General features: G+C 40.0%; 1 protein-coding gene across 1 annotated transcript in view; it reads left to right on the top strand.

Annotated features, from left to right (window-relative positions):
* The window catches only part of PDXK (pyridoxal kinase), a 39,591-nt gene extending 18,350 nt beyond the window's left edge, over window positions 1–21,241 (top strand). The window contains exons 2-11 of the mRNA XM_064706111.1: window positions 618–672; window positions 7,462–7,566; window positions 11,017–11,100; window positions 12,836–12,882; window positions 13,739–13,824; window positions 14,630–14,675; window positions 17,350–17,461; window positions 18,394–18,530; window positions 19,096–19,162; window positions 19,887–21,241. Of these exons, the coding sequence (XP_064562181.1) occupies window positions 618–672; window positions 7,462–7,566; window positions 11,017–11,100; window positions 12,836–12,882; window positions 13,739–13,824; window positions 14,630–14,675; window positions 17,350–17,461; window positions 18,394–18,530; window positions 19,096–19,162; window positions 19,887–19,999 (852 nt within the window). The 3' untranslated portion in view covers window positions 20,000–21,241. The remainder of the gene's footprint in view (window positions 1–617; window positions 673–7,461; window positions 7,567–11,016; window positions 11,101–12,835; window positions 12,883–13,738; window positions 13,825–14,629; window positions 14,676–17,349; window positions 17,462–18,393; window positions 18,531–19,095; window positions 19,163–19,886) is intronic.
* The last annotated feature ends 6,199 nt before the right edge of the window (window positions 21,242–27,440 follow it).

Here is a 27,440-nt window from a genome sequence, read left to right on the forward strand (position 1 = left end):
ATTGCTGGTAATGCAATGTAGCAGGTGGCTCTCAGAGCATGCTTTAGGCCTTTTTAATTCTGTGTTTGTTTCTCCCTTGTATTGCCTAATCATACCACAAATTAATTCTCTGTGACTTCTTTCTATTCTCTTTTAGTTTTAAAGGAACTGGTTGTGACATCCAAGTATGGCTTGTAGTATTGATCCCTTTTAAGATCCCTCTTGTCCTCCTTTTAGAAAAATTGGTTTTCTGGAATGCCAACAGCATCATCCCTCCATATTGTGCATTAATTTAGTACCTTGTACTTCTTTTCTTGCCAAGAAATGCCAGCCAAGGCTTTCTTCAAGGTTTCAGTGCTTGCTGCTGGAGGAGCCTCTCTGGCCTTATCCCCAGATGAACTCCAGCCTGAGCATCCTGAGCTGTGTTTTTCTGGTGCTGCTGCCAGTGGCATTTTTGATCCCTGTTTGTTGCTGTACTAGAGCACTGTGCTCTTTGTTTATGTTGCATGTTTGTTGACTCAGCTCCCAAGATTTTAAAGTATGCATGGGACAGCAAGGAGTTCTCTTTTTTTTGTGATGTGGGTAATGTATTAACAAAGTTGTGTTAGTAAAAGAAATATTTCTGTGTTCTGTTACAGGTTTTGGGATTTGAAGTTGACACAGTGAACTCTGTCCAGTTTTCAAACCACACAGGTAAAATTTTACAGATTTACTCCACAGTCACTGAACTCACTCAGCATGGGACTCACCTCATCCTGGTCTTATATAAAGACAGAAGACTCTTTGGGAGCCACAAACCAATTTAAGAGAACATTGGTCTCATATTTTCACTCACATTTTCATGATAGAGGATGGAAATGTAATTTTCATGTTTTCATTCAAGTCTCTCAGAAGCCTGAAGATGGGAGTAGGATGGATATGGTAATGTCCATTTCTGCCCTTCAGAGTGTGAATTTCTTTTGTTGGGCAGTGATCTAAATAAGTCAGATGGTGAAATAACACAAATACAGGTGGTGAAATAACACAAATACTGATAGTGAAATAACACAAATACATTTACTCAGCCAAGCATGTGAACAAAGGTGTTCTGTGAATTATGGCTCTATGAGAGTCAGTCACATTATCAAATCAAACATCAGAAAAATACAGAGGTAGATTAATGTTTCCTCACTATGTGCCCATTCAGGTACTACCAAGTATCCCAAAAATCTCATTTTGGTGGGAAGAAAGGCCTTAATACCTTTGGATGTATTTTTAATTAAGCTCTAAGCCTGAATGCAATGCACTCCCCCAATATGTTCAGACTTCCTAATACTCACAGTTGTAGAGGACTTGATTTTTTAAAAGAAATCTGAAATTTATGTTTATTTTAGCAATACCTTTCACCCATAAAGGAGCTCCAAGTGACTTGCTATTTTTGGATTACTGGAGATTCATGTCTTGGTGGTGGCTCGTTGTTTGAGAGGAGAGCTACTCTAGATAGAGAAAATCTATAGGTGTCTTCAGAAAATAATCTGGGAGCAAATTCTGGCTTTAACATCTTGGAAAAGAGCAGAAGTTTTTTCTGACAAAGAAAAAAGAAGGCAAAAGTTGAGGTACTTTTTTAGTATCTCTACAGGTGCAGCTCTATTAATAAATTACTAATTTTGAAACAGAGATCAGACTGTTCATGCAGCTTTCAGAAGGTTCTAAGATGGCTATCATGCAGGGAATTTAGTGTCACCTTGGGACAAAAAAATTAATGTTTCAAAGCTGGCTTTAAAGCTATCTCTGCTTGTTGAGGAAGGGTAATAACAAAAAAACCCAAAAAAGGTAATAATTAAACAAGGGAATGGGGCCTTTCCTGGCTTAGGCAAAAATCTGCTTATTTTGCTTGTACCCTTTGGCATAGTACAAAGGTTCTCTTGTGTTTTTCAAAGATACTTAGGTGTGACTTCTGTTTATTTAAAGAATTTATTTAGTTTTGGGGTTTGGGATTTTCTGTTGTTTCATTTCAATAGCTGGGTGAAACTGTTGTAATCTTCCAGAAATTAAGCAATTTTTTCATGTCAAATTATTCAGTGCTTGAAATGCATGAGCACGTGTTGTTTGTTGGCTTTCTGTTTCAAGATTAAATCAGCTTTATAGGGCACTGCAAGAGCTTAATAGAAGTTTTATAGACCATAAACTGAATGTGTCTCAAGATGGGAAAATTACATTATCAGTAGGGTGACCAGGTTCTTAAAACAAAAAAGAAGATTTTAAATTTGTTTTTAATGATATCACAGCCAAGGAGAGGTTTCCAGTGTTTCATTCAAGGTTTGGCAAACAGTGGAAGGAACATTAAATTTGTGGTTCCTCCTCCCACATGAAGACTGAAATGAGCATCCCAAACCCAAAACCCCAAAAATATCTCAAATATCACAAGTCTTTAAAATACTGGAACTACACCTGATCTTCAGGAGTCTTTTTTTTGTTCAGGTTTGGTTTAGGTTTTTTTCATTGTTTTGTTTGTTTTTGTTTTGTGGGTTTTTTTTTGTTTTCTTTTTGTTTGGTTGTTGGGGTTTTTTTGGAGGGGTGGTTCTGTTTTTTTGTTTGTTTGTTTTTTACTGAATCTGTTAAAAAATCCCAAAGTTTGCCACACAACCTCATGGTTTTTGGGAAGCAGAGCTTGTGTCTGGCACTGTCCTGCAATACACAGGCATTGTGTGCTGGGTGAATGGGTGAAGCTAACTTGGTTTTCCTATAAAAACAAAATTTTACAAGAACCATTTCTGTCATCATCATCAAAGCTGGAGGACAAATTCCTCCTTCAAAATCTGTCTGTGAACTTTAGTTTCTGGAAGAATGCCAGAGGAGCACAGGTGGAAGAATGTGTGGGGTTTGGACATAGTACCCTTTCTTTCTTTCTTTCCCCTTTTTTTAAATTTGGAATTAGCAGCAAATAAAATGCAGAGAGAATTTATGACTAACAGCCTTTGGTGAATCATTATTGCTCTTTTTTTGCCCTGTCTACAAATTAGTAAGATACCACAGGCCTCTTTCTGCTGACTCCTGCTCAGAAATTGCAGCTTTCTTTAGTCTCTGATAATCCTGAAATTTGGAAAATGGGCTTTGAATCAGTGCCCCTGGGAGAAGAGTTTGTCATGTTGCTTCGTGAGGAACTTCAGTGATTAGAGTGACTCACACTTGAGTGGCATCATGCTGCACATACAAATAAAAGAAGCTGTCATGCAGCCTATTAAGATTGTTCTCTTTATGCTATATTAATAAACCCTTTGCAGAAGCATCACCTCATATGATGTGCAAAAATAAAAACCTGGATTTATTTTTAATTGTATAATTGATATTTTTTTGGGGTGAATTTTTAATTCTTCAGTGATTTCCAGTTCTGTTTCTCATTGGTAGGTTCATTTTAAGCAATAATGTGCTTACTCTGCCAACCAAATCCTACCTTTGAAACAGCTCTGGAACAAACAGCCTGGAGTTTTTTTTCTTACTTTTCCTTTTATTCTTGAGCACGTTTGACTTCCATTTAGTGGGTGTGCAGTAGGTGGCTGGGTTGGCTGGTGGGTCTAAGACATGAGAAATTACAATTATATCTTGATGTGATTGTGCACAGTCTGCCCACCCAGGTGATTCATTCACCCCTGTGTGTGCAGGGCAGAAAGAAAAGATCTCCACTTGTGCCTGACACTGATAACATTTTACTCCCACTCTGTGACCAGCCATAGAAAATCCACTGGGGAATTTGGTTCTTCATTTCTGCTTTTGTTGAAGGCCTCCTGGTGGCTGTAGATGAGTCATGTGCTCAGAGCAGGTTGTCTGCTGGAGTGTGCAATGTGAATTTTGTGACACAGCTGGGCCCAGATTCCCTGTCCATCTTAAACACTACAACTTTCTTCCTTTTTCCCATGTGAAATTCTTTGTTACTGGAGTCACTTGGAATAGTTTTGCAGGGAGCACCACAGGAAGAACTCAAACCTCAGAACAGAATGTTCTGGGTTGGAAAACAAAGGAATCTTACATGCTTTGCTGTACTAAAATGGTAGCTTGTTTTTCTCTTGCTGTGTTGGTCAGTTGGGTTTTTTTTTTTTCCCTTCTGATATGCCTGGTAATTTCATTTGCTTTCTTCCTTGTTTTTGAAAGTAATTAAGAGGATTATAAACACACTCCAAAGGGAAAAAAAAAACAGAGGAAGGCAAGTATGTAAATTCATCTTGGGGGAAGTTTTAGCTGCCTCTCTTGGTTGTGGTTTTTGCTACTTTATTTATTTTTCATACCAATGTCCAATGAACCAGGACATTTCCTTGGAAACTGATGAATATGTTCATCATTTTAGTGACATAAGGTTGTATCTTACTTGTTTGTCATTGCCTTATCTGCTAAAAGCAAATAGATAGGATGTAATTGCAATAAAAGATAATAACCCAGGCAGAAGGGGGTGTAAGGTTATTGAGGTGTTTATGTTCATCTGTGTGTTTAAAGTTATTACAGACGTGGGAGACGAATGCAGTCTGAGCCAAGTGGGGTTTTGAAGAGCTGTGTCATGATTTGCAGTGTTCTCTCTGCTCTCTCAGACCAGCAATGAGGGGAATTGTTTGGTGGTTTTGTACCCAAAACAAGGAAGACTCAGTTTTCTTCCTTTCTACCTTTCCCTTTTCAAGATAGTCCCTCTTTCTGGGATCCCATCCTCCAGTTCATGAAACCCTTTTTGAACATGAGTAATTGGCTTTTTCTTCAGTCTTTCTGCTTTTTGGTGTTACATTCTGCCAGGAAAGTAGGATAAATGCAGGGTCAGGAGATTTGCCCCTTCTGTTTGTCACATTACATGAAATTACCCTGGGGAAAGGACGTAGGGGTGTTCTCATCTTGCTGCCAGTTTTGATTTAGTTTGGTGAACATAATTCAGTTCCTAGTGACATCACAGTTCTCTGCAGCTCCAGTGAAGTCATTCCCTTTTATTTTTAATAAAAATAATAGCTGTCTCAATAGCTGGGGCTTCCCTGAGAGCTTCCCTAGGGCTTTGTTTTTAGCTCTGGCTGTTGTGTAGTTAGACTTCAGGTTGTATTACACGTTACCAGATAATTAAAAAGATCCTCAAGTTACCTGTGGAAGTCATTGGTGCAGAGCTCAGACAATGTCCCTGCTCCATGTGGGTGACACCAGCTCCAGAGATGAGCTGGGCTGCTGCCTGAATTTGAGTTTTTGTATTTATTTCTCTCCCTCAGTGGAGGATCAGTGTAACATGAACCCTGTGCACTGACCATTTAAGACAGCTTGACATGGGAAGGTGAACTTTTGGTTAAGTAGGGAATTTACAAGGTCTTTGTAAGGAAGGCTCCTGAAAGTATCCAGGTTGCCTGGGCAATCTGTCATAGTTATTTTTATGGCCATGTGTAGGATAAATATCAGCATTTTCTGCCTTGATTCTGGGTGAAAAGTGCCCCCAGTTTTCTTGGTGGCCCCAATGGAAGAACTCTGTTGTTGTAAATGTGGGCAACCTGATGAGGGGAGAGACTGATGCATCTGACTCCATGTTCTCAGAAAGCTAATTTATTACTTTATTATACTATATTAATACTATACTATACTAAAGAATACAGAAAAAATACTGAATGCTAAAAAGATAATAACGAAAACTCGTGACTCTTTTGAGAGTCCTGACACAGCTTGGCCCCAATTGGCCAAAGAGTGAAAACAACTCACAGCAGAATCCAATGAAACAATCACCTGTGGGTAAACAATCTCCAAACACATTCCACATAAGCACAATACAGGAGAAGCAAATGAGATAAGAATTGTTTTCCTTTTTTTCTGAAGCCTCTTGCTGCCTTTCAGCTTCCCAGGAGAAAAAATCCTGGGCATGTTCAGAGAATGTGAATGCCACACTCTGTTGTGTCCCTTTGCTGGATTTTCAGTGCTGCAGAGGCTGAGGGAGAGGACAGATTATTTCTGTGTGATGCTGCAGATGTGACAGAACAAATATCTGCATTTGTGTTAAATAAACCAAACACTGGATTTACATGCACTCAGGGGTTCTTCAGAACAGAAATCCCTTACTTTGGCCCTTTCTTCACAGGGACTTTGTGAGCAGCATTTTCCTGGGTGGCTGATGTGAGTCAGGCCCCCAGCCAGCTGGCAGCAAGTTGTGTTTTAGAGGCTTGGCCTTTGTGAGCTGAGGAGAGCAAAATGATCCATCTGCTCACCATACTGTGGGTCTGTTTGCACTCACAAGAAGGAAATCTGAAAAATGTGCTTATCCCAGCCTCTAGACACCTTTTGGCAGTCACTCTAATAAGTCAGCTTAGAGTGATAAACAAAGCCAACAGTTTTCATCACAGAATTTTCTAACTGCAAGAGCAGACATTAAAACAAACAAAATACCATTGTCTTTACACAGGGGAGGTATGGGAGAGGATACCTCACTTAACTTTTCACTTTTCTTCATTCCAGGTAAAAAAAAGTTAAGCCTTTTTACAAAATGTGAATTTATTGAGATTGAAAGAGTTAAAATGTGGATGTCTCATCCAATATCCTGTTGGAAGCCCCATTCTTACATACAGAGGAGTGATTGGTGCCACCTTGATGGATAGACTTTGCTGACAAGGTGCAAGGTGCATTTACATTTTTCAACAAATGTTTAGATTCTGTTAAGGGAGATATTTTTTATTTTCCTTTGAATTGGCTGCCATGGACCTTGGTCCACTGTTTGCTCGAATCAGCTGAGTTTATCCCAAGTAACTTCCACCTTTCATCTGCTTCTTTCAGCTGAGCATATTTGCTTGTAATTCTTAGAGATCATTCAAGAATATATGGAGTATATGGATATTATTTATCTGTTTGTAGTGCCTTTCTGCTACTCCTTTCGTCCTCCAGGATCCTCAGCACTGAATCTGTGCTATTTTTGGAAGAAAGTCTGTCAGGTGACCCTGTGCATTTAAAGACCACCCATGGCAGTGTTCTGCTGTGGTCACTCTGTTTGTGACACACAGGTCCCAGTGGATGCTTTATCTGATGGGTGCAGGCCTCTGTCCAGGCAGATCTATAAGCCTATTAAGATTGTCATCTAACTGTCAATATTTCCTTTTTTTTATATATAGTATAAGATAACAAAAATAGATTATACTGACACCCTCCTCCAGTGAAATCTAAAACATATGTTTTTCCTCCTCCACACAGAAAAGGGATAACTTGCAGAAGCTCTATGGGAAACCTTGCAGGAGCTGTGTGTGCTCAGCTTGACTTTCTGTTAAACAGACACTCTCAGACTGCAATGTAGTCACTCCAGCTCCTTTGGGAGGCAGAGATGCTGAGGAGAAGTTGAGCACACATCCTGTTCTGCTGACAGCAGCCTTCACTCAGCACCAGCATTTCACAGGAGGGGAACTGAAAATCCTTCCTGTGCTGATACTGGATGTGTGGTCCCTCCATGTATATCATCTGTGTGATCTGAAACAGAAGATCCATCTCTTGAGAGCTGCCCTGGTGTTTTCTTTGCAGGCTATGCCCACTGGAAGGGTCAGGTGCTGAATTCAGATGAGCTGCATGAACTCTACGAAGGGCTGAAGCTGAACAAGGTCAACCGCTACGATTATGTGCTCACAGGTAACGAGAGCTTGTTCCCTGCAGCTCCCAGCAGGTGTAAACAGGGCTGAAGAAAATTAAAACACATATCCCTCCTTGTTGCAAGCCAAGCAATTAAAATTTCAGCTGTATATTATAATCTGAACTGGCTCAGTGCTGTTCATCTGGGAGGTTGTAACTGGGCAGGTAAATTGATCCCCTGGTATCATTTACAGACTTGTACAGGCCAGGCATGTACAGGCTCACTTCATATTTTGGGAGTGCCTCTTTTGGAACAATGCATCAGGAATGTCAGAGTATTATTTTTAAATTTATTAGGAAGACATGAGTTTAACCCTTTCTCCTTAATCTGCAGTGCTAACACTCTGTGGTACTGCAGTGTGATTTTATAAACAGTTCTCTTGATTTTTTTTCTATCCTTGATTTTTTTTATTTGATCTTTAAGGCTTAGTGCTTTGGACAGTGAGCAAAGTATGAGTAGAATATGGTCTTTGCTTTGACTGTCATATATCTTGATTTTTTGCTCTTGTTACTGTGTGACCGTGTTCACAGGGATCTTATGTTGAGGGAAGAGACGAGGATCTGACTCCAGAGGAGGATCTCCTTTTCAGAAGGCTGATTTATTATTTTATGATATATATTACATTAAAACTGTACTAAAAGAATAGAAGAAAAGGTTTCATCAGAAGGCTAGCTAAGCTAAGAATAGAATCTGAAAGAATGATAACGAAGGTTTGTGGCTCAGGCCCTGTGTCCGAGCCAGCTCACTGTGATTGGCCATTAATTACAAACAACCAACATGAGACCAATCACAGATGCACCTGTTGCATTCCACAGCAGCAGATAATCATTGTTTACATTTTGTTCCTGAGGCCTCTCAGCTTCTCAGAAGGAAAAATCCTAAGGAAGGGATTTTTCATGAAAAGATGTCTGTGACAGTTACTGTGTAGGTCATCTGAGTGAATACAGTTCTGCAGTGTTTTCCTGTGCTTGCACTAAGTGTTTATAAATACAGGCAAAGAGAACTTCTTGTAGAATACTTCATAGAAAGGAGAGATTCTGCAAGTTTTTAATAAAAATTTCTTTTCACCCAATTCCTGCTTCTCAAAAGTAGGTTACTGATCAGATTTCACCTCAGTAAGAGCTGTGCATCTGGTTTGGATAATATTTTCAATTTCTTACAGCAGTGAACAGGGACTTTTTAAAGGTAAGCAGAAATACCAAACCACCAGATTTGATTGATTTCATGGCTTCCACCTGTAGGAAAGTTCTTTATACACAGAGAAAACTGGAAATTTTAAGTGCATGGGTTATAACTCCAAAGCAGTCATTCTGGGTGAGGCATGTCCAAAGAGTTACTGTCAGGGATTTTTCAAGAAATATCTCCAAAATAAGGGAGACTGAATAGCAAATAGATTGAACTAAGGTTAAGAAATTAATTTTGGCATAAATGGGCTGTTTGCTATTGAGAAATAGATAAACACCCTTTCTTTCCTGGAAGGAACTCACACAGAGAACATTTCCAGGAAAAGCACACTGTATTGTAGGAATTTTCAGAAGATGTTAAGTGGGCAAAATATATAAACAATATTTGAATATTCTTATAGCAGAAATGTTCCTTTTTTATTTTACTTCCAACTCTTGAAAAAGACCTCTACTCATTTCTTATCACTGGCAAAATGGATTTAAGAGATTAAAAATGGTAGAAGGAAAATAGAAATCTTCAGCACAAAGGAATTTGGGAGAAAAATGGATTCTTTATTAATAAAAGTCTTGTAAAATAGGATTTTTTATGTGTTGTTCAGGTTTGTTTTAAAATCTCTTTTGCTGCAGCCATTTTCAGTATGAACAAAAAGAAGGCATGAGTAGAAGGAGCAGTAATTTCTGAACGTCTAATAACGCTTTTTGTGTTTTAGTCTTCAGCTGCACTGTGGCTGAAATTAAAACCCATTTTTTTTCCATTCATGACGAAAAGTCAGATTTTTCTCTTCAAACAGACATTCACTATAGTGTACAACTACTTTGTATCTCAAACAAGCTGGATATGATTATTTAAACACTGAAATATGATTATTTAAACACTGAAAAGCAATTTATCTGCAGGTGGGGTTTGACTGTTAATTGTCTGATGATTATAGATATCTCAGCTGAGATTAAAATTATTGTCTGTAGGCCAATTATACAAAGTAACAGTCCATGGACTTTTTGTGACTGTTAGCTATTTGTAGATCTTCTTGTATTTGTTTCATTTACAGTAAGACACTCAAGGGAAGAGATAAATTTCAGTTCATTGTAACTGTTTTAAACATCTCTGTTAGTGATGTACAGTATTATTTTCAGTATTATTATTTACTCAGTATTATTATCATTATTCAACTCAGTATTATTTTCCAGCCAGTCTGCCATGACAGGTTATTTTTTAAAAAATCTTTGCTTGACTCTTTTGACTGATTGTCAGCATTTCTGGATAAAATCCAGAATTTTGGCAAAGAATCTTTTCCATTTCTCTGCAGCACCCAAGAATTGATCAATTTTTCAAGTTAAAAAAAATCTCCAAAATCTACTTTTTTAATGTAGTTTAAAATATTTTATTAGAATGGACATTTCCAAGGACATTGAGAGATGCTGCCCTGCTAAAAATAATAGTATTAAATCAGAGAATCACAAAATATGCTGAGCTGGAAGGGACCCACAAATACTGAGTCCAGGTTATGGCCCTGCCCAGCCCCAGCCCCATCCCCAAGAAAAGAACTACAATGAATTAAAATCAAATAGATAACTCATAAATGTTCTTAGTAAAGTTAATACATAAATATATCAATTAAGGAACATCTATAACATTTAAAAACTAGTGATTAAATAAGAATATTTTGGTGCTAGCATTGTGATTGGAGCCTTGAAATACAGTAAAACTTATTCCCAGGTTATTTCACTGCTAAGCCTGAAAAATAGGAACTTTATTGGTGTTTTGGAGATTGCTCTAAAATTATCAAGGTTAAATCTCTATTGCATTAATGTGTTGGACTCTATCAGCAGGAACACTATTAATAATAAAAAATTGCCTAAAGACAGAATATGAGAAAAGTATATGGAATTTTTAAAAATTTCTGTTTACTGCATGAAAAATAATACTTATCAAAATAATGTTTTTATTAAAGGGAATGTTCTTTCCTTCTAGCCTGACCTTTGTTCATATATGTTCAAGCATTTTGAAGTTATATGAGCCTTTCCTATACAGCATTCTTAGTAAATGGATTTTTAAGGTTATACTTGTAGTTGTGCAAGCACTGCCTGAATTTGTATTCCAACCTATTATTGCTGAGTCAACTACTGAAATAAATGCCTTTGTTCTAAAAATGCATTTATCCAAAGAATAGAAATATGCAGCATTCCTATCCAAAACTAAAAACAGCAAAAGTGTTCAAGAAATTGGACTTCAAAAGGTGTCTTTTTTTTTTCTTTTCCTAAAAGGGTATACAAGAGACACATCATTTCTGGCAATGGTGGTGGATATTGTCCAGGAGTTGAAGCAACAGAATTCCAACCTCGTGTATGGTAAGGATGTGCATTATAATCCTTCCTGTTTCCTCACTGAGTGTGTTTATCTTTTTCACATTTTAGGATGGATGGAAACACTGTTCTGATGTTACACAACACTTCTGATCTGTCTGGAGCCAGCTGGGCCTCCAGTGATGTTTCATTTCAGCTTTAGGTGGTCAGGGAGTTGGGTTTTATCTCTCTATTTGCTGCCTTTCAGTGTGGTTCTTGCATCATGCCATCCAAAGGAGAGTGTGCCTTGAGGACTGGTTGTCTGTATCCAGGAAAAAATAAAATTCCCATCCAGCTGGTGCTGATACAGAGGCTGTTCAGAGTTCAGAAGAGCCACAGTTCAGTACAGAACACAGTTCAGAGGCTGTGTGTGCTGGCAGATGAAGCCTCTCCTTGATTCCCAAGTCAGCCAGAGCAGGACAGTCTCTCCCATGCCATGGTTCCTTGTCACATCCCAGAAATGTCCTGCTTTGCCTCACAAGTTTCATGATTTACCTTGAACTCCAGGGCTTTTTTAGCTCTGCTGCTTTTAATATTCCCTAGGACTGTCCAGGGAGCAGGAGGCTCCAGCAGCTGTTGTCACTAAAATGTCACATCAGGCTTCAACCTGGGAGAAGAGATTTCTTCTCTTCCCTTCCTTCCTTTCCTGAGTGTTTCAGGAATAACCAGCATAGGCTTGAATTTCAGCTGATAGGGCAAAATCAGTGAGGATTTAGTGGGATAAAAAGCTGGGAATGATGGTTTGAGCTGTCATCTTCAGGCTCTGTAAACAGTGTGGCCAGGAAACATCTAGAATGATTGACAGGGTTTGCAGGATGTTGTACTGAGCTGTGATACCTGATTTAAAATTAACAAAGCATAGGTTTTAATTAGCAAAATATAGCAGAGAAATCTCGACTGGGTTTTGTTGCTTTTTAGCCTTTATTTACACTATGGGATTGTCAAATTCTTCATAGCCTTGTGTGAAAGCTAAAAAGTGTTTTGGAATATGAACAGAAAGAGACATCTCACTGTGCAGAGCAGGAAGGAAGTGGTCAGGTGGTGAGAGCACAACGAGGCTTCTAAGATCCTGGATGCTTAATAAATAGATTCTAACATAAAGAAAATATTTTTAAAATGTAAAACAAATTGCCCTCTTTTTACTCATAGAAACTTCCTGAAATACTGACATTGATTTGATATCTTTGGATTTGTGCTTCTTTTTGATCTTGCTTAAAGATCTGTTAATACAATGAACAATGTTCCTTTTTGAAGTGCAGTGCCAGGCTGTTTCCATCCTCATTGAGGACTCTTGGAGTGTGTTGTTAGTACTGCTGGTGGTCCAGAACCTGTGCCAAACATGTGTTAAATATCATTACACCAAGTACTTTGGCATGAATTGTCTTCTTGTTTCATTATAGTACTTTCTTTATTTAATACACACACAACATTTTGCTGTGTACATTTGGAATATATTTTTTCACACTAAAGTAAAAATAGGACTCTTTTCAGAGCTGTTAGCTTCTCCCATGTTTCTCCCCTCCATACTACCATTCCAGACAACTTTTTAAGACACATGACCTACTCTTTCAAAATTGGCAGCCACCAGATACAAATTTCAGTGTCCTACAAGAGCTGTGAGAGTGTGTAATCTTTGAGGTGCTCAATGCTGTTCTGTTGCCACCAGTGTTACCTAAAATTTCTCCCTCCTACCAGGATCTTTATAACTGTACCCTCTTTCTAAACCTACATTTTTTTCCAGTGTGTGATCCAGTGATGGGTGACAAGTGGAATGGAGAAGGCTCTATGGTGAGTATTCTTCTGCTTGGATTTTCTGTGTAGTGAATGTTTGTGATACAAAGATGTATAAAGTTTTAGTATTTTTTAAACAACAACAAAAAAAAAAAAGGTGCTTTGGATCCCAGCATCAAGTAAGTTAGTCCTTAAATTTCTTGGTTTTGAATGAGATTGGTATCTGGAAAGAATGACAGCTGCCCAGCCCTGGGATTGTTTCTGGCTCTCTCCTGAGACAACAGACCTTGTCCACAGGAAAATATCCCCCATCCCTGTCTCTCTGGAGTTCTCTCATCACCTCTCCAGAGCTGTGTTCTGGCTGGTAGCCTGGCTGCCATTGTCAGTCATCCTGGGAATGGACACAGCCCTGGAACCTACATGAAGATTATTTATTTCATGTGGGATCTGACAGCTGTTGGGATCTGAGCTGGGATCAGTGACAGAAAGATCCCATGTGCCAGTACCAGGCTGCACACTGACAAAAAAACCCATTCATTTATAATCAAAAATTTTTGAACAAAACAGTTTGGTTTGGAGGTAAGGACATGAGTGAGCTGGGACACTGTTTCCTAATGCTGCTGAGTTACCTTGGTGAGAGAGAACTTAAAAGTTCCTCACCCAGACATCATTTCCTTTTAATTCTGCCAGTTTAGGTCCATCTGCTTAAAAATGGTGCTTCCCATCCCCTCCAGGGAAGAAAGGGCTGATGGTGACAGTGTGCCCAGCTGGAGGATGCTGTGCCACTGTAACTGCAGAGCTTGGAGCTGTCAGGTCACTCAGCAGCAGCAGGAGTAGTGGGTGAGGGAAGGAGAGCTGCAGTCCCACATCTCAGACACTCTGACAGCTTCTGACACTGTTTTTTTCTCCCCAGTATGTGCCCAAGGATCTCCTGCCAGTCTACAGGGACAAAGTTGTACCTGTTGCAGATATAATCACTCCTAACCAGTTTGAAGCTGAGTAAGTGCTTATTTCCTTTTCTAGCCAAATAACTTGTGGAAAAAAAGTGGGGAACACTGATACCCCTTAATTTTGTCTCAATATAGTGCCTTATGTATGTATGTGTTGAGTTTTGGGTTTAACTGTTAGTTTCAAGTGGTATTTTTCAGATAACCTCAATTGCTGAATGTTGAAACCAATTAAAAACCCAGGAGTTATGTGAGGAAAAGATTCTTCTTGTTTTCTTCAGCATCTCATTTTCATGATTATTTCTTATTATCACCAAAGGCGTGTTTCTTGGACAGGTTAAAAAAGTACCTTCCCCATCCTTACCCATTAGTATGAACATTTTAATTGTACCAGAATATCAGAACTGAAATAGTTTGGTTCAAATTCCCTCCCCCACACAAAAAAAATATATTCAGAATTACCACCATGGCAGCATCTCAGGGCAGCTAAGAATTTAAATGTCTCCTCGTGTCCTGTCTACACAGCTGTGACTCTTTGGTCAGGAGATGATCTCTGGTGGTGCAGCACAGGCTGTGCCCTAAAGGGGAGGCAGCAGCTACATGGGAGAGGGGGAGAAAACACTTGTGAGGGGATTTTTGTGATGCAGGGATCTCTCTGGAAGAGGCAGGGTGGGACTGGTGTGAGTGCTCTGTGTGTCTGTGCACGTACAACACTGAGGTCTGCTCCAGCAGACCGTGGAGCTACAGATGGGTTTGGCCTGTTTGGTGCAGTCCCAGCTTTCCTCCTCTGAAAGAACAAACAAAAAATCACTGCCTGAAGAATTCCTGCCCTTTTAAGATTTCTGTTTTATTTTCAGGTTACTCACAGGCAGGAAGATTTACACAGAAAAAGATGCACTGGAGGTGAGTGGGCAAAGGGTGGGTGCGGTGTGTGACATCTCTCTCTGCATCCCTGCCTGCCGTGCTGCACTTTGCCTCTAACCTTGGAGTCACTTTGGCCTCTGTCCTTGCCATGTGTTTATCATTAAAGCTTGTACACTTCAGGCACAAAATATTTCCTGTTTCAGTGTCAGAATTCCAAAGAAACTTCCCAAAGCAGCTCCAGAGAAAGGGATTACAGTGGTAGTGAGTACATCTCTCTGAACTTGCTTTCTGCAGTGAAGGAGGAGTGGCAGCAGCACACATGGCAAAAAAAAAAAAAAAAAGTATAATATAATAATATATATTATATATAATAATATAATATATATAATTATATACAAGAATAGATAATATATATTATAATAATAAATTATATATATTATTATATAAAATATATTATATATAATGATCCACTCTGTTGGTTATATTATATTATATTATTATATGATATTACATTACATTATATTATGTTATGTTATATTATATTATATTATATTATTATCCACAGAGTGCATTATTATATATAATAATCCACTCTGTGGATATTATTTGGTTGGGGTGAAAACCCCAGGGGACCCCAGGCATTAGGAACCTGTTTGGAGCTCTGCTGCCCACATTCAGCAATGCTGAGTGTGAGAACAGCTCTTTCTTATTCTCCCAGATAAATCCACAGCATTGACAGCTGCTGTCATTGCCATACTGAGCAGATAGATGGCCTGCAAATATATTGCATGGAGGTGTAATGATTTGCCCTTTCACACAAAGTGAAGAAAATAAAAACCTGTAGGGCTTGGCGGCGAAGGACAAAATAGAAATCCAGTTTTATTGATGTCTTGAGAAGGACTGAGCTCTTTGTTTTGTTGGCTACTCGAGTGCTTTCATAATGGACTGATGTAATTCCCTCCAGTTTGGTTTTGAACTTCAGAAGAACACAAAATCTTTAAACAAGCAGCAGCTGCAGTTGCACCCTGGAGAGTAGCTGGGGCTCTGTCAGCCCACATGTTTGTTGTTTTTTTGCTGTAGCAACGTCAAACACCACAGGTTGGTCACCATCCCTTCACAGCAGGAAGCAGCTACAGAGATCTCATCTCTGAATTTCCTCTGTCCCCATTTCTGCATTACCCCACTGTGCTGGGTGAGGATGATGAGCTGTGCTTCATGCCAGTACCAGCAACCTGCAACCCAGTTCTTCTGTTCTCATCTCTCCAGTGGAACCAGTCTTGAGAAGAACATAATTAGCTGGGCAGCCATTAGTTTTAAATTTGCATATTTCAGCTGCAAACCTGAGTTGCTTGTGCTACACAGTTTTGCCAATTAGTCTTCTGACTGATAAATGCCATAGCTCTGATTTGTGATGGGCTTTAAAAAAGAGATGGAATTATACTTAGAAATGGCAACATTTTTAAAGAAGTTGTTTGCAGGATATTATACTTTAATCTGTCTGTATTTCCAGCTGCATGTCATATATGGGTCTGAGTAATCATCCATGCTGGAATTTGTCCCTTTTAAAGGTGGCAGGAATTCTGGCATTGATTTCCATGATTTCATGCTTGCTTTCCTTTCCTTAACAAGACCTGTGATGGCAGTAGTGTCTTCTGACATAAAATTAAGTATGATGTAATATTAATGTAGAAAGGACTAAGTCCTACAGCTAGAGACAGTGGAGATTAGGGTCCTGGTGAATTGTGACTGTGAAATGAAATTTTGTTTTATATTCCTGCACAGACTGATTGTGTCAATGTGTGCTGGTGGATTTACTGCTTCTCCAAAACCCCACTGATGACTGTGCAAAGAGGTCTGACAGCTGAAGAAACTTGGAGGCTTAGACAAGAAAAAAAAGCAATAAAGTATTAAAAAATAGCAGAAATAAATCCTTATCATCCAGCTGCTCATGAGTCATAGCTAGCCTGAGAGGGTTTTTAGTTAAACTCTTCTGGGAGAATTAATATTTTATCCATGTTTTATACTAAACTCATTATTGAAGTCATTCTTTTTTGTGTGAAATCAAAATCACTTCTGTCTGTAACAACCAATTGTGATGTCAGGAGTAGAGTATTAATGAGTATAATGAGGAACAGACAGAGTGGAAATACATCTGCAAAGGTATATAATTTACAGCTGTAGTTTGGGGGTTGAAACAGAATGAGAAAAGAAGATTGAGATAGACACATATCTGCCTCTGATTTAGGTTTTTAAAGTTTTGGTAACTCTAAAAGTAGTAGCTTAATAAGATTTCATGACCTGGAGTTGCTGGCTTTCTAGAAAATGCTTCAAGATGCCATATGAGGTGCATGTGTCTGTATATTTTTTCTCTTATTCTTTTGAGAGTATGTTCTGAAAACATGATGCAGGCAAAAATTCTGATCACAGCTGAAACAGAGTATTTTTTCCAGAGGAGCACCCAAAGATAACACAAACAGAAATGCTTGTATATTTTAACAAGTGTGTACATTTAAATATGGATGTTTTGATTCCCCTAGTTCAAAGTAATGCCCCTAATTCAAGTGGATTATTTGAATAGAGACTGGTTTTGTTTTTTTTCTTTTTACAAAATATGTCAAAATAAGGTGTTTGTTAAAAATCCTCAGTACTATGAATGAAAGTTTAATCCACACATATTGCAGTCACTGATTGCTGCCTTTTTGCACACTGGCAGGTAATGGATATGCTCCATGCCATGGGACCAGAGACTGTGGTGATCACAAGCTCAGATCTACAGGCACCTCTGGGAAATGACTACCTGATTGCTCTGGGAAGCCACCAAAAAAGTAAGTGAAGAGCTCCTTCCTTAGCTGTGCTCTCTTCTAACCTTCCTGTGCTTGAAGAAGGAGTTCCATCAGGCCCATCTGCATGGAAGGAGCACAGACTCCTTAGTGAGCCCCTTGTCCTGCAGTAATAAATATCAGTAGTGTGAGACTGGGGCTGCTCCAAGAGGGAGGACAAGAGCTGAGTGTGAGCACAGCCCAGGCAGGACTCTGTCCCCACCCATGGGACCTGAATAAGGTCAGCAGGACAGGGGGGTGGTGGCAGACAGGTCCCAGTGACAGTCCAGAGTCAGGGAGGCAAGGCAGGTCTGAGATGAATCTGGAAAATTCAGTAAGTACATCAGGACAGCAGGGCTGTACACAGGAATATCTGCACCAGGCCTGAGCTCCATGCAGCCCCTGGGCAGAGGAGGAGGAGGAGAATGTCCTAGGCAAGGTTTTTTGGGACTCTTACAGCCCCTGGTACTGACCCTGGTAGTAAGGATGTAAAACAGCAACTTGGCATATTTGAATGCTTTCCTGAAAAGTCACTCTCTCCTTCCTCTTAGCAGATTGTTCCTCCCTTGATAGGTTATAAAATACCCTCCTGCTTCTTCTCTGTGTCCCCTTTTGTGCTGTCACCAGGATTCAGTGTGTTCACACAATGTTTCCACCTGATGCTTACAGTTATGAAGGATGAAAAATGAAGGTGGTAACTCCCTTCTCCCTCTCAAATAAAGTATATACAGTATAGAAGTTGTAAATGCTGTCCCAAGCTGGCCAAATTTTGGTAGGCTTTTCCTTTTAAAAGATCTGGTACAAAGTTTACAATACTCCTTTATGTTCCAAACATTCAAATCTGATGATGATTTAAAAAAAAAATTCTTTTTAAATTCTAGTGGTTGCTGTTGTATTAGTGGCTGGGTCTGTCACTTAACTGTGGATCTGTGTTGTAGCTAAAGCAGATGGTACCAGGATAACACAGAGAATTCGAGTGGAGTCTCCCAAAGTGGATGCTGTCTTTGTGGGAACAGGAGACTTGTTTGCTGCTATGCTTCTGGCATGGACACACAAGCACCCAAACAATTTGAAGGTGGGGAAGAAGTTACACATCTCTCTGCAAGTTTGGACCTTGTTTCTCTTGAGTTTTTTAAAAAACTTCTGATTTGTGACATTATTTAAATATTGTCTTCTGTTTTGGCTTTTTTTTTCTCACCTTAGAGAAAAGGCCACAGAATTTCCCTTTTGCCAAAAGGGACATTAAACAGTCATATTTCAGTCAGATTGATTTTGTAATTTTGCCAAATAAGATATTGTTCTTTTTAGAGAGACAGACTGCATCCATGTTTACAATTACATTTTTTATCCTCACTTCATAATAAGCACTGAAAATAATTTCTCAAATCCATTTTTCTGTTTCTTTCCCTTAAGGACACAGTGTCCTTGATACAATTATGATTTCTAATACCTGTTTAAGGAGAATTAAGTAAAAAAAAAAAATTAATCCCAAACTCTGCATTGCATAGTTGTCATGATGTTTGTTTTGTCAGTCATGTTTTCCTCTTAATAGCAGTATTTTTGAAATAGTATTAATTAATATTAAGTAATATTAAGGTAGGTAGCTGAAGTTTTACTAAACACTGAATATGTTGTTGCAGGTGGCATGTGAAAAGACTGTGTCAGCAATGCAGCATGTTCTGCAAAGGACCATTAAGAGTGCAAAAGGTAAATTAAATTCATCCAGACCTCATTCCTCTGTTGTCTGGATTGGCATCAGGAGAAATATTCAAGGAGCTTTCTGGGTTTCCTGACTAAAGGCATCCCCTCACTGCAGAGGCAGGCAGAGAATTTACAGAATGAGAGCTTGGTAGTTTTGTGTGCATGTTCCTGCTGTGTCCTCCAGGGCCATTTTTGACCAGAGCCGACTGCAGATGTCACTGTTTAGCTTGTGCTGGGTGACGGTCGTGCTGACTGTGCCTGACTCAGCTCTGCAAACCTGGCACAACTCGAGGAGATGTTTGCTGAGTTTGGTGTGCCAAAGAGCTCCTGCTTCAGTGTAGCTCACCCACTGTCCCTCTTAGCATTGAGAGGAGTTTATCAACTAATCAATTTCTTTGCTGTGTTGGCCCATGTGAGGAGTGATTTTTTTCCAGCTTCTCTCCCCTTGGAGTTCCCATCTTTCAGTACTTAAGGAAATCTCTTAGAGCATGTCTGTGTGACTTCCTAATTAACAGCAGAGCTGTGTTTCTTTCCTGGAGAGAAGTGTGGAACAGTGGTGATAAGAAATCAGTGCTGACCTGGATTTTCCAACTTGGAAACCTTTAGCAGGGAGCAGCAAGGGAGAACAGGGAAGGGAGGCAGGTAGAGAAAATCGTGGGGTAACAGAACAATGTAACTTGTTTCTTTTTATACTGCTGTTTTTAATTACATTCTGATGTCATCTTTTTAGTGCAAGCTGGAGAAGGAAACAAACCAAACTCAGCCCAGCTGGAACTGAGAATGGTCCAAAGCAAAAAGGACATAGAAAACCCAGAGATCATAGTGAAAGCCACCGTGTTATAAAGGCTCCACGTCTCCAATAACGCACAATGTATCGATGTCCTCATTTCTTTCCTGTAAATTGTAATATTTGCCTTAGATCTGTGACAGAAACCTGACTTTCATGAAATAGTGCCCAGCATAGGCAGATATCCACTCTCAAACATATGTGCTGGCCTTGCTCAGTTTTAAATCCAGAACAGTTAGTGTGCATTGAAGCATATTCCCAGGTATCCCAATGTCTGTCAGATTCACTTAGTCTGTGTGATTACCCAGGGCAAAAGAGCAATGTTCCTGCCTTGCCAAAGACTGTAGATGTGAATTTGCAAATGGAATGCTTGACTGACTGGAAAATGTATTTCAAGATGGCATCTAGTGCCAATGGAGCTGGCTCCATGCTCCCTTTTCCTGGAGGTACCTGGTTACCTACCCTGGTATTCAGTATCTCAGCTGCTATGAAACTAAGCAGGGTTAAAGCTACACACACAGTTCTGCTCGTGTGTAGGAGGACTTTGAAGATGTTTGGCATGTTCAGTACTCTGAAGTGACCTTGAGGTGTCATTCATGTTGCTGATCTCTGCTCCTGTTTCTTGTCCATGAACAGCTGCACAGTTTCAGTTGTCTCAGGTCCTGGCTGCTTATTTCTCATGTCCATGGGTGCCCACATGATTTTCCTCCAAAAGCTGCACCAGAAACATCTTCATCAATATCAACGAGATCATGCCTTGATTCAGTACCACTGGTTAGAAGGGTGGCCTCTGAGGCCAGGTTTGATTTTAACTAAGGGCAAAAGAGAAAGCAGCTCTTACCCTGGAGTTGGCTGCCTTGGTTTGTTCATTGTGGGTGGATGTACTTAGAAACTACATGGGCACTTCCCTTAACATTATTGAGCATTGCTGGCAGCCTCAGCAATGAAGCAATGTGGTAAAAGTAGTATTTTTGGTTTAGTAAATCTGGTCAGTTACAAGTGTTTACCAAATGCAGTGAAACAGAAAAATTAACTTGTTCATAAAGTCTCTGCAAGCAACACCAATTAGAGATTACAGAAATACATTATTATTTTTATTATTAGTGCACAATTCTGCTTGATAAGGTATCAGAATGGGAATTTTAATAATTTCAGTGTCCTGTGGATCATAGCCACATCCTAAAGCAGCAGGGCAGCTCTGCTGACAGGTATTGGACACTCACACTTGTGCAGGATTTCTGTATGGGATCCATGTTCTAGCTTGTCCCAGAATAAAGTCTAGTGTGGTGTTAAATCCAGATCAAGTTGAGGACCTTTACTTGTCTCAGACTACACAAGGGGATGGAAATTGCATTTGTGATTGTTTTCCTCTCCTGCATTTGGCATTGAAAGTGAAAAAATTATGTTACTTGAGAATTTAAGGAAAAAAAATCAGCAGGAATTTATCTACAAAATGGGACTCTACTGCCAGTTTTTAGTAACCACTGTAATGAAATAACTTTCTAGCAATAATAACTTTGGTGTTGTGCACAGTTGCTAAATTCAGCACTCAATAGCAGAGATATGAGCTCATGGCTGCTACCCAACCTGTAAAAAGCTGTGACCTCCCTTGACAGTGTGTGCAAGTGTCTGATGGGAAGCAGTGAAGAGGGAACCAGGCTCTTCCCAGTGGTGCCCAAGGAAGTGATAAATAGACAGAGCACAAATTGAAATACAGGAAAATCCATTTAAACATTAGGAAAATGTAATTCACTGTGAAGGTGATCAAGCACTGGCACAGGCTGCCCAGAGAGGTTGTGGAGTCTCTGTTCTTGGAGATGCTCAGATGCTGACTGAACTTGGCCCTGCCTGCTCAGAGGTTGGAGCAGAAAATCTCCAGAGGTCCCTTCCCACCTCAGCCATTCCATGATTCTCTGAGCACATTGAACAACCTTTCTTTGCAGCTCGACAGTTCTAAATTTTGTTCTCCCTGCATCACAAATTTCCAGATGGTCTGGAAAATACTCATAATAATACTTCTCCCCTTTTTAAGTAAGCTGCTGTTTGCTTGGGCAGCTGTGCCAGGAGGACAATTACCTCTTTTGAGATACTTGCTTTCAGCAAAGATTTTAAATACTGTAGCTGGTGATGTGTTTCAGCAGTTGAACACAAAAAGGATTTTAACTGTTTCTAACATTGATTAACCAAGTGCTGCATGCCATATTCCAAACATAACTGTGAGTTTATTAATCTTTTAAAATTAAATTTAAAATTTCATGTGGAAGTGTATAATCCCTGCTATCCTCTTAGGAAGGAGAGATCAACATCCTGAACTTCCCTGCCTGTACAGACAATGGTCAATGCCCTTTTAGTGAGACAGCACAATTTTATTTTGCCATTAGAATAAACAGACTTCAGGAAGGATTGAGAGCAAGGCAAGGGCTGTTTTCTCTGAAATAAAGAAGCTTGGAATTTGAGAAGCTTGGAGCTACCTTGCAAAAGATTTTAATTATAAACCACGATGAGCTGTGATCTTGACATGAAATACAAAGTGATATGTTTATTGGAGCAGTTTATACCTGTCAGGTGTAATCTTTTCCCATTTCTTAGACAATGGATCTGTTCAGTAAATCACACCTTCCTCAGAATCTGTGACATACCCATGTTAAAAAAAAAAAAAAAAAAGAGTATTCATACTAATGAGCTCAATTTGCAGAAGTTCTGTTTCACAGTAGCTGGATCCTGTAGCAATGGGCTGCTGACTTCATCTGCTTGAGTCCCTGAGGGTTGCTCATGTGATACCTGTTCTAAACTCCCACTGACCTGGTCTAAATTAGGTCAGGTTTATATCTTCAGTGAAGAATTGGGCTTAACATCTCTTGCCAGGAACAAACATCAGAAATGATCTGTAAATATATTCTGTAGCTAATGTTTTGTAGCCACAGCAGGCTAACAGGTATTTTTAATGTCAAGGTACACATTTTTATTTGTTTAGAGTTACACAAAGCTCATGTGCAGAACAAAATTCAAAGACTCAGCACAGTCCTGTGTAATATTCCATTCCCTCCTCTCCTGCATATTATACCTGTATCTTTCCCTGAGTTCCTGCTGTCTGTCTCATGGAGCTGTCTCAGTGTCAGATAGTGCCCACTGTTCCTTTAGGGGCTTGGAAGAGACTGACCAGCATTGTCTGATTCACTTGCAAACCTTTAGTTAAAGATAAAAGGTTAATCTCAGCTAGCCTAGGTCCTGACTGATGGCAGGAGAACAAGCACTTTAGCCCAGAGAGGGAGTCTGTAATGATGGATAATCTTCCCTGGCCATCCTGGGAGCATGGAAGGTGTGACCCTGCTGGGCACTGGTGGCTTCAGTGCCACCTGTGTGAGCTCAGAGGCACAGGAGGCTTCTCCTGGCAGCACATGGAGCTGTGGGAGAGGTGAATGCTTTGTGTCCACTCGACTGCCCTCACATTCTTTCTCCATTCTGGAGTTAATTTGTGTCAGGTCCCCTCTTCCTGGAGTGATTTGCAGTGCCTGTGGCCACTGCTCAAGTCCACCCACTCGTTTTTGGAGCCACCTGTGCAGGAGAGACCAAAAGTTTACAAACCATCGACTCTGGGCCTAGATTAGTCTCTACATGCGGAGAATTGAGATGTGCATAAAGACATTGTGCTAAAATCAGTGCTACTCACACTCAATAGAAACACTTCAGAAACCTGAAGTATGAATTGTTGATGTTTGTGTGCTGATTTTTATCTCACATGGGGAGAAATCCATAATCCATGTGTTACACAAAAGAATTGGAGGACCAAGGTTTCCAGCTACTCATACTGCCTTTTGAGTATCTTAACTGTGTCTTGATTGGATGGTGTTAATTTGTTGTCTGAGACTGTTATGGTGATTGTATTGATTAATTTTATTTTAAAATATGTGGCAAGGAAGATTGTAATAAAAGCATCTACCTTTATTATACTGTGCACACACAAATTGTTTAGATCCTATTTTTAAATATGTTAATCATTTCAGAATTAAACAGCACAAGAATGGTTTGATAGTCTTGCTGAATAAAGTGGATGTAATTAAATGTTTCCTTAGTTATATCCTAGGATAGAGAAAGGGTAGTTAATGGAAGAAAACACGTTTGTGCCCTGTAATCATCTTACTGTAAGATGTGGATGTGGAAGTAAGTAACATCCTCGTTGTCTTAATTTATTTTTTTAAGAGGTTTCATGGGAAGAAAATCTTGGCATTCTGCAGCACTCCCTTGCATTCCTCTTACTTGTATGTGTAGGACCTCATTGTGTTGTGCTCTTTTTTCCTGCAGACAAGGTGAGAAGAGGGGCTTGGATTAAGAACCATAACTCATTTTGAGATCTCTTCATTGTGCAGCATTTAACTGCACTCCACTCACTGAATTTTTACCTTCACTGTGTAGGGTAGAGCACTCAGGGCTGTAGAGTGGGAAACAAATGTTCCTCCTGTGGGAACAGGAGCTTCTGCCAGCACTCAGCAGTGTCCCTGCCAGCCTGGTGGTTTGCAGGAGGAGCAGAGCAGGGATCCAGGTTAAGGAGAGCAGGAGGTGCTGTGTCATTCCATTTGTGTCCTGCAGAGGTTTGGTTTCTATTTATACTGGAGAAAAAAACACCTCTCCCAAGTAAAGGTTCTTGTCCAGGTGAAGAATACTTTTAAAAGCTGAGACATGTTACAAATTCTGGTCACTCTGGTACTAAAATATTTCTTCATAAAGGGAGACACATCCCTTTCACATCCCCTTGCTGCTTCACTGGCTTGTTGGCTGTAGTCATTGTAGAATGGCAGGATTAGATACCCAGAGAGCTGTTCTTCCTGCAAGCACATGTTCTTCATGTTCCTGGTAAGTGAGAGCCTGCTGAGCAGCTCTGCAGCTTTCTGAACCACCTCCATTGGAGACATTTGTCAGCCATGGAAACTGAGCTTCGAGATGTTCCATCACAGCCCAAAAATAGCTCTTTGAAAGAAATGGAAACTCTTGAAAGTGCTTTATTGTCAATAAATGAGTTTATTACAAACATGCATGCAGGAGCAGATTTCAGGTACATCCCCAAGGTTCAGTCACCCACTGGAGGAGTGTGCCCTGAGCAAGGGCTGCTGCTGTCAGGAGAGACCCAGCCAGTCCTCAGCATTGCCCAGAAGGGAGGAATGTGGTGTGGCACTCAACAGCCAGGGAAAGCTCCCATCTGCTTCACCAGGAACCCAGTGCCACCAGTTTGGTGCTTTTGCTGCTTTTGAGGCAGGTGGGATGCTCCTAAATGTGCACCCATTCCTAATCAGTGCCTCCACAAATAATGGTAATAAATCCCAGTGAATAAGGCAGCACATTATTCAGAGAGAGAGAAAACCAGCAATATGAGAAGGCTGTGCCATATGTTACCACTGAAATCACACCTATTGCCCTCGTGGTTGCATTGCTGTTTAGAAAAAACAAAATCTGTGTGTAGAAGAGTGTAATTTATGTACTCTGTGTGTGTGTGTGTGTGTATGTTGAAGCTTTATTTGCAATGTGGTAGGGGTGGGAAGCAGAATTTGGGGGGCTGGCTGAGTAGGCCTTCAGGATGTGAGCAGAAGGTCTTAAAGAATTATATTTTTATAGATTGTGCTGAAGCTTTGGGTCCCAGCCACACATAGCCTTTTCTTCCAGAGAAGTAAAATGGTTTGGAAAGAGAGTCAGGTGGCTGTAATATAGTAGGGATAGTACAACCCCACCAGCCCTGGACAAACTGAATAACTTAATAAAAGATGCCTTTTTAAGTCATATTTTTTTAGTGCTGAATTGTTAAACAAAGAAATATTTATGAGCAAACTTTCTATGTACTTAAAATTTGTGTGGTGCTTTGTACTGACTAGGTGGACCTGTTATCTGTTTACACATCTTAAATGATTGTCCTTGAGGTGTGTGTAGTAATTCAACAACTTCTGTGCCAGAAAAACAATGAATTTCTGTGTATTAGCAAATTATTTAATTTCTGATGAAACTGTAGGCTTTCTAGTGTTAGTGTATTTTTCTGGTTGGCCATTACAAGTTGTATCCTTCCTGCAGTAAGGCTTCTACCTTGTAGAGAGAGGCAATAGGATGGTAAATAACCATTGTTCAAAAAGAAAACCCTAAATATTGCTACCTTATCCACTTTAAAATCAGATGAGCTTTGTGACATAAGCCTGGAATTTTGCACTGGAAAGAAGTTTCAAGTACATCTAAGTTAGATTAAAAATTGGGGATGGGTTTGTTTATTTAATTAAATAAAACAGGGAGGTCTTAAAAGTGCTTAATAGCAACATGGACAAGCCAAGAGATGGCAAAAGATGGGAAAAAATGGCTTGTTCCATTGTATGGAGCTGATCAAGCTAATTCACAGCTTGTGCTAAACCTGTGCACAGACTGCTGAATAGAAAAAGATTTTTTTTCCTTGTAGTTTGTCAGCTGTAATAGCATGAAGAATTTCACTTGTTTGTGCCGAATTCAAATTCATAAATACCTTTCAGGAGAGCTGAGTTTCTGATAAAATCCCATTCAGTGAAAAGGCAAAGCTGCTCACAGGGTTCAAAACCAGAGCAGGGTTTTTTCATCTTGCTGGGCATACTGAGTCTTTGTTTGTTATGGCTGGGAGACCAGGGCTAAAGCACAACTGCCCAGATTCATTTTTTTGGTTGAACTTCAGGGTGTTTGTAAAAAGCACAAGGGTCTGCATCATAAAGGAGTTTTTTGAGCATTGTCCTGTGATAAATGTCATTACCTACCAGAGCAGTTTGGCAAAACTGAGCATCACTTATGTCCCTTTTAATTTAACATGGCAGCGTCCTCACCACTCTTGTGAATGAATCACCACTGCAAAAATAGAGGAGAATTTATCCTGAGTTGTTCTCCCGAGAGTTCCCAATTTCTGGATGTGTTAAAAAAGAAGCACTTCTGCTTTGCTAAGTTAGCAGTGGAAATGTCACTGGAATGAATAATTGATGCTGAGGAGGGAGGCAGTGGCAGGGAACAGCAGTGCTGGGGGTTTGTTGTGCCTGCCTTTCCTCCCCTGGGAATCTGTGGGTGCAGCATCCCCGTGGTGGTGGCACAGGAGCTGTTTTGCCTGCACCCTCCTGTGGGGGAATGTGGAGGAGCTGCTCTGAGCTGAGGGTGGTGTGGAGCTGTTGGGTTTGTGGGGCAGGGCTGTCCCAAGGCTGTGGTTCAGCACAGCTCTTTGTGCACCCCAAAGCTCCTGGTGTACACCCCCCTGCTCTCCTGGCCACGGCATAATTCCCTTAAATTTCTCCTGCAGGCCATGGAGAACCAAGAGACTCTGGAAGTGCATTATTCAGATGATTCAGGCTTGGCTTTTGTGCTTTTGGAAAGAAAGGTAGAGAATTATCAGCTGCTGTGGTGGATCTAGCTTGTCCATCTCAGCTACACCAGAAAGCTGTACCCTGACCTTCCTCTCCCATCATCTCTGCTGCCCCTGATTTGCTTGTCCCCATAACAAGGGACATGAAGGAGCTA

The sequence above is a fragment of the Zonotrichia leucophrys genome, chromosome 1 (assembly GCF_028769735.1).
Source record: "Zonotrichia leucophrys gambelii isolate GWCS_2022_RI chromosome 1, RI_Zleu_2.0, whole genome shotgun sequence".
NCBI lineage: Eukaryota > Metazoa > Chordata > Aves > Passeriformes > Passerellidae > Zonotrichia > Zonotrichia leucophrys.